The following is a 7,520-nucleotide window of genomic DNA, read 5'->3' as shown; positions in this document are numbered from 1 at the left end:
TGTTAAAGTTAAAGTAAGATAATGCAACCCTTTAGGTGTTAAAGACCAAGGTGTTCAACCAGTGTGTACTGCCGGTCTTCGTGTATGGGATGGAGACCACGACGCTGACAGAAAAGTCTGCTGAGAGACTCCGAGTCGCACAACGAGCAATGGAAAGACAGATGCTTGGCGTCTCCCTACAAGATCACAAAACGAACGAGTGGATCAGAGAAAAGACGAGGATCAGCGACGTGGTGGAAGAGATAGAGAGCCGTAAATGGAGATGGGCGGGACACATTGCACGGATGAACCAGGATCGCTGGGCCAGAAAGACCCTGGAGTGGAGACCCCGCAACAACACCCGCGGCAGGGGAAGACCGCCTAAACGATGGACAGACGATATCCGGCAGCAGGCTGGAGTGAACTGGATGCGTGTGGCCAGGGACAGAAAACGGTGGAGGGTTGAAGAGGAGGCCTATGTTCAAAGGCGAACCCAAAGGCTGACATAGATAGATAGATAGAATGCAACCCAGCCTAAGTAGTTTCACAAACTGTTGGCTTTTTAATTTGATTTCACTTACCATCAGGTGAGATACAGGCCAAGAGCTTCCTCGTTGTGGATTAAAAAAAAAACCTAGAAGTCCTAGAACATGCCGACAAAATATTTGAAAGCATATTTTTTCTTTACCTATTTTATTGCTCAATTTCAATTACAGCAAATACTTGCAAATAAATCTCCAGCTCTTATGCAATACAGTTTAAGAGTCAATTTCCGAGCAGACGTCCTCACAAAGAGCAAAGGTGCCTCAACCATCAATGGCCATTGAGGAGTGCTTGATTACAACTGTGTCCTTTGAATGGAATGGAACGGGTTCGGACTAATCCTGATTCCAGACTTAGACTAAGCCTGGAGTTTGTTGGTATGCAGCTGCAGCACTTCAGATCTTAGATATCAGGAAGAGGATCTATAAGTAGGTAGGTATAGTTGTGTGGGTGGATAGTTGAATCAGTTATTGGTAGACACGATTCTGACTTGGAATATTCAACTGGTGCAGTTGAGATTTCAATCTACGACATTTCGTTTACTCCACAACTATAGCTTTGAGCTACTAAAAATGTTTATTTACTTTTGACTTTATTGGTTACCCTGTACAAAAAACCCTATTTTTTATTCAAGTCCCTTTTGGAACAAGCGATTTTTTTCAAAATAACCTTACTTTCAATATAATGGACATTTATTATAATGCTAATTTTCAATGATATCAATAAATAATGAAACCACAGATTTTCTATCGCAGAAATCAATAGAAAAGATCTATTGTCTTAGAACCAAAACGCTGCCACTCAACCTAGCGGTATATTAAAATTAATTAACTGAAAGTTAATTACAAATTTGCTTGAACAATAAAACACGATATTAGCACCTTTCCCCTCTGAATGGAATTCCGTGGCAATCTTCAATTATCATTCCAAACACTAGACGTAGCCCAATAAAAGTAGCCAATACATTTGCGAGATTAGATGAAACTAACATTTTTCTTTCTCAGCTGTTTTTCTGCACTCTATTCTATTCAATTAAGATTATTGTGGTCATTCCATAATGTCCATATTCTGAAATTTACAAACCCGAACGCCGAATAACTTGTGTTTATCATCAACCGTGGAAATAGGAATTTAATTTCTACCATTTTATAACTTTTTCCATTGTCCGAAAGTTTGAAAACAGTTAAATGCTTATACCTACAACACCCGTTAAAGGGTTAGCTACTTCGCAATCTGGCTGATCAGTTTGTTCATTATGTCAGGAGATTAATTAAATTTTGCGATACTATGAATGAATCGAAACGAAATAGGGGAAGGGATTCTAATAAAGTGGGTGTGAAACTGCCTTTGGATCGACGAAATTGGTTTTTGTACATTGGCATTCGAACCACTTCACATTACACGTGCGAGCGTTCTAATTTAGATCTCATCAGATTCTGATTAGATTTTAAAATGAGGGATTTCAATCACGGGGCGTCGTGTGGAGTGTTTTGTCTTATTATTTTGGCTTATGTACTAAATAGAGTCGGTCGTGAGCACTAGATATTGATGTATGTTATCAATTAACTTGAAAGATGATAATAATCACTAATTAAGATTTAAAAGCAGAAATGCTGGTACTGAAAAAATTGTACTCACCAAAATGCCACAAGATTGTATTTTTTTTTTCAATTTTAAACCTTGTTGCTTGTTGTTGTTAGTTAATTGAGAAACTTCTCGTGTATAATATTTCAATCTTTAGTCCTTGATACTACGAGTAGTTGTCACCCATCTCGAAATTACTACGAGTGAAAATGTATTTATGGGACGGTAGGTCAATCACCAAAAATATACGGAAAACATAAAATTTATAACCCTTTAGTTATTACTTGTAACTAGAACGTCTATTTACATGATACCACCGAGAAATTATTATCTCAATAGTAGGTACAGAATGCCTTAATTAATTTTCTTTCACCTTTCCAAGTGAAAACAATTTTATCCTAGCCCTATTGAAATTAAAATAACAAAGATCAGCAGCAAATTAAAATCAAACAACGGGGCGTGACCTGTCGAAGGAATGTTAGGGGATGCTTTAGTAAGGGTTGAATTTTGTTTTTATTTACTTTACGCTTAATTAAGTTGACTTTTGCAATACACTGCACAAGCAAAATAACATGCTAGTATTTATTTTTGGAATTAGCGATGATGGTAAAAAAAATATTGCAGGGTCTGGTGTAATACTTACCTATAAAGAGGAAAGATTTGTATTTTTGTATTGAATAAGCTCTCCGAAAACGAGTCTTCCAGCAACTTGACCCACTTTTAGCTTGGTCCACGGGCCAAGTCACTGGTTTGAGTTTTTAATATTTCATTAGGTTTGCAATGCCTAACAATATTTTGTAATTAATAATAATAATAATAAAGCTTTTTTATTTATCCATATTTCAAGTTATTACACATACAATATGATTTTTATTATATTTATACGGATCCCTTTTGGGTAAAAGCCTCCTCCATCTTTTGCCATTTTTCTCTATCCTGCGCGACTTTCATCCAGTTGGTGCCGGCAATTTCGACGATGTCATCTGACCATCGTTTTCGTGGTCTACCTGATTTTCTTTTACCAGCTGGTCCCAGCCATTTTGTTGTTTCTTGTGTCCACCTTCTTTCACTGTATCTGGAAATATGTCCAGCCCACTTCCATTTGAGACGTAGGGCATGTTGAAGGGCATCTGTAAGTTTGGTTTTTTTTCTTATCTCTTCATTCCTGATTTTCTGGATTCTTCTCAGCTTTAGTATGCTTCTTTCCATAGCATGCTGACATGTTGTAATTTTATTTCTTATACTGTTTGTATATGTCCATGTTTGGCTTCCGTAAGTGAGACTTGGTAGGATACAGGTGTCCATTACTATTTGTTTTAGTTTTATGCTATAGTCTCCTTTAAGGATTTCTTTAAGCGCCCAGAATTTCTTCCAGGTACAGTTGATCCTCCGGTCTACTTCGTCTTCATTGTTCTTCGTACCGAAAGATAGTTGTTTCCCAAGGTAGATATATTCATTCACATACTCAATACAGAGACCCGACACGTTTATCTGTTGTCTTAGATGGTTTGTCATTATTTTGGTTTTGTTTATGTTCATGTGTAATCCCACTTTTTTACTTTTGCTGTCCAGAATTTGTATCATTTGCTCTAGCTCGTTTGCTGTTTCTGCAAAAAGGACAATGTCGTCAGCAAATCTGAGATGGTTTAAGTAATGTCCCTGTATCTTCAGTCCTTTTTCTTTCCAATCTATTTCTTTAAATATGCCTTCCAGTACTGCTATGAATAGCTTGGGAGACAATGGGTCGCCTTGTCTGACGCCTCTCTCTATTGTTATTTCTTCCCCTTTATTTTCCAGACTTATGATACTGGTACTTTGCGTGTAGATGTACTTTATGACTTCTATATATTTCCTACTTATTCCACACATGGCGAGCGCTTTCCATATCGAGTTGTGTGATATGCTGTCAAATGCCTTTGCATAGTCGATGAACGCGATATAGAGTGGTCGGTTGTATTCTTTATACTTTTCGAGTATCTGGTCCAATGTATGTATGTGGTCTATAGTGGAGAAACCAGAACGGAAGCCTGCTTGTTCGATTGGTTGGTTGTTATCTATCTTTGCTGATATTCGGCTTAATACAATAGAAGTGAAAAGTTTATAAATGCTGGACAGTAAGCTTATTGGCCTGTAGTTTCCAATGTCTGCTGGGTTACCTTTTTTGTATAGGAGTACTATGTTTGAGCAGCACCATTGTTTGGGAGCTTTTCCATTTTCCAGCACCATATTAAACAGTTCGGCAAAATATGGAATCAGAATGGGTGCTCCAATCTTTATAGCTTCATTACTTATGTTATCTGGTCCAGGACTTTTGTCGGTCTTTAGTTTTTTTATATGATGAAATACATCAGTAGTGCTTATTGGTTCCACTTCTACAGGTTCCTCTGTATCCTCAAAAATTGCTGGGTTTTCCTCAGGAGCGTCTTCTAATGGTTTCTTGTATAGCTCTCTGTAAAAAGCAGTTGCATGTTCTATGATATCGCTTCTAGACGTTGTTTCTCCATGTTCGTTTTTAAGTTTTTGTATCCAAACTTTTTGAGTGTTTAATTCTTTGAATGCCCGTTTGGAACTTCTGTACATGTTCAGGTTTTTCTCTATGGTTCTTTGTCTGTGGTTATTGTAATCTTCTTTAATAGCTTTGTTTGTTACCTTGAATATGTTTTTTAGTTCTGTTTTTGTACTTCTGTCTTTATTTTTGGTTGATATTAATTCTGAACGTCTCTTTATCAAGTTCACTGTAGTATCTCTTAGGATTGTTGGCTTTTTCTTAGTTTTCTTGTTTATTTCTATTGTTTGCAGACTAGTTATGATAATGTTTTCCAATATGTCATAGTACATTTGCAAATTGTCGATATGTAAGGCTATAAGCTGTTTGTTTATATTATCTTTTAAATTTTTCATATATGTGGATTTTTCTGTGTCTGATTCTGGTGCTTTTGATTGAGGCTTGAATGATTTTCTGTTCAATTTAAGAGATTTTAATGTAAACGTTGATCTCAATAGTCTATGGTCTGATGGGAATTCTAAATTATTCAGTACTTCTATGTTTGTTATATTTTTTGGTTTGTTACACATAATAAAATCGATTTCATTTTTTACTTTTTGGTTAGGAGACATCCATGTCCATCTGCGACTTTGCTTTTTTTTGAAGTATGTGTTCATAATGGATAACTTTTGTTCGCAAGCATATTGGATAAGCCTTTCGCCTCTTGCATTTCTTTTTCCATATCCGTAATTACCCATTACTAAATTTTCAAGTTTCTTTGGCTGTCCAATTTTTGCGTTAAAATCTCCCATGACTATCACTGTTTTTTCCTCTGATTCATGAGCTTTCCTCATATCGCCATAGAATTTTTCGAGGTCTTCTTCGCTAGCTTTTTCAGTGGGAGCATAAGCTTGAATGATTGATAATGTATGATTTCCAAATCTCAGCTTCAGTACGGCCACTCGTTCTGATATTCCGGTATAGTTGACAATATTTTGTTTAAAAGTCTTCTTAATAATGAATCCCACTCCATGAAGTCCACCTGATACTCCCGTATAGCAAAGTATGAAGTCTTGGTGTTCCTCAATGGTGCAGCCCTGTTTTCTTACTTCACTGAGTCCTATTATGTCATAGTTTATTTTCTTGAGGGCGTGAGATAGTTCCAATAGTCGTTCGTTTGATAGTAGCGATCTTACGTTATAGGTGCATAATCTGAGTTGTTGGTTTCTATTAGGTGGTGTGTGGATGGGTGTAGTTAGTTCATTTGATGACCTCGCTGTATGTTGAAAGTGGGTATATGGAGGGTAGTAGTCTACTTTCCCCACGGTGACTAGCCGGCTTGGGGTGTTGTTTATTGGAGTTTTTCTAAATCCATAGTTTTTATTTTCTATATGGCGGTTCCGGATGGTGGAGGCGGTTAATTGTTTTTTGGGATGTCTGATAGAGAAGAAGCAGATCTCTCGCGTGCAACATAGTTCAATATATTTGGTCTAATTACTTGTTTTGATGGGGCTGTTGTTGCTGTATTTGCAGAATCTTCTGTGTTCCTAGTATTTTGCTTCTTTTGTGGTGCTAATTTTGGTGACTTGCTATCTCTTTTCCTTTTTTCTTTACTTGAGTTGTATGGATGCTTTACTACTAATTTGTCGTATTTGATGTATGCTACGTTTCCTTTTTTCTTTTCTTCATCTACTTTTGACTGTAATTCTTTGCGTGTTATTAGAACGTCTTTCGGGTAATCTTCTTTGACATATATCCCTGAAGGAAGGTTAGCTTTGTTCTTCAAGATCAGGTGTTTCTTCCATGTTGTAGTGAGTGTAACGACGACGGGGCGACATTTGGATGATGGTTTACCAATTCGATAGATATTGCTTATCTCTTGACTGTCCAAATGGGTTCCTGAATCCTGAATGGTTTCTTTAATGTAGTCTATCAGTTCAGTCTCGTTCTTGTCTTTTTCGTTGGAGCCAAAAAAGATAATGTTGTTTTTGCGTTTCTCTTTTTCGATCGAATTGAGTTTCACTTCTAAGTTTGCAACTTTTTGTTTTAGGTTATTATTTTCTTCTATGATTGGTGCTAGCCTATTTTCTAGGACCTCCATTACGTTTGCTGTTACCGCTGTAGTGATAGCTAGTGTTTGTTTATTTAGTTTTTCGTCAAGTTTTGATAGCAAAACTTCCATGTTGATATCCATTTTTCGGAGAAATTTAGTTTCTTGTGAAGGGAACACCGATTATTTTTTGTTGTTGCAACACTGACACTGTCACACTGACAGCAGTTGTCTATGGCGATTCGTTCGTTAGGTTGGCACTACTTCCTGCTTGGTGTACGTTTTTTGACAGATGAGTTTGTTTTGATGAATTGCACTTCTAACTTGCAGAGTTTATTCACTTTTTTAATAAGAATAGCGCAATGTTTTCACTGTCCCACTGTTCGCTGCAATGTTCGTGTACTCGATGCTCATAGTTGTTGACAAATTGAGTATTTTTGTGACGATTATACACAGTTTCGTAGCTATATTTGCGGAGATCACTTTCGTGCGTGCTACTTCTACGACCACCGGAACCGGAAAAAAACCAGCGCCTGAATATCTTTACTAATATTACAAAGCTGAATAGTTTGTCCGTCCGTCCGGTCGTCGGTCTGTCTGTCTGTCTGTTTACTTGAACGCGCTAATCTCAGGAAGTACTGGTCGGATTGGAAAAATTCTTTCATTGTAAAAAAATCCTATATCAAATCAAATACAATTTATTTGCATATCACGACTGCTATTCTCGTTGTATTTAATTAGTACGTCAGACTTCAACATTTTGATACATTTCTGAACTGAATACTTACCTGATACATTAGATAAGATTCACATAAGACCTAAACGGTACAAATGTTCTATTGAATTAAGATAAACTTTGATATTACAGACAAGATTTGC

General features: G+C 36.8%; 1 protein-coding gene across 1 annotated transcript; it reads right to left on the bottom strand.

Moving 5' to 3' along the window:
* Positions 1–3,053: 3,053 nt before the first annotated feature.
* On the bottom strand, positions 3,054–6,785 carry LOC114358336 (uncharacterized). Its single transcript, XM_028312271.1, has 4 exons — positions 6,090–6,785; positions 5,346–6,048; positions 3,415–5,117; positions 3,054–3,236 (listed from the first exon to the last, which is right to left on the bottom strand). Exons 1-4 carry the CDS (start codon positions 6,783–6,785, stop codon positions 3,054–3,056), a joined length of 3,285 nt encoding a protein of 1,094 aa, XP_028168072.1.
* Between the last annotated feature and the right edge of the window lie 735 nt (positions 6,786–7,520).

The sequence above is a fragment of the Ostrinia furnacalis genome, unplaced genomic scaffold, assembly GCF_004193835.3.
Source record: "Ostrinia furnacalis isolate ACB-3 unplaced genomic scaffold, ASM419383v2 OfSCF3859, whole genome shotgun sequence".
Lineage (NCBI taxonomy): Eukaryota > Metazoa > Arthropoda > Insecta > Lepidoptera > Crambidae > Ostrinia > Ostrinia furnacalis.
This window is presented reverse-complemented; position numbering and strand designations above follow the sequence as displayed.

What these genes read in the sequence shown, in the direction of transcription:
- LOC114358336 (XM_028312271.1), bottom strand. Translation starts at nt 6,785, where the DNA reads ATGGATATCAACATGGAAGTTTTGCTATCAAAACTTGACGAAAAACTA. An exon ending in ACTTGAAAATTTAGTAATGG is followed by an intron (nt 5,118 to 5,345) that starts GTAATTACGGAT and finishes AATTCCCATCAG; the next exon opens with ACCATAGACTATTGAGATCA. An exon ending in GCATAAAACTAAAACAAATA is followed by an intron (nt 3,237 to 3,414) that starts GTAATGGACACC and finishes CCAAACTTACAG; the next exon opens with ATGCCCTTCAACATGCCCTA.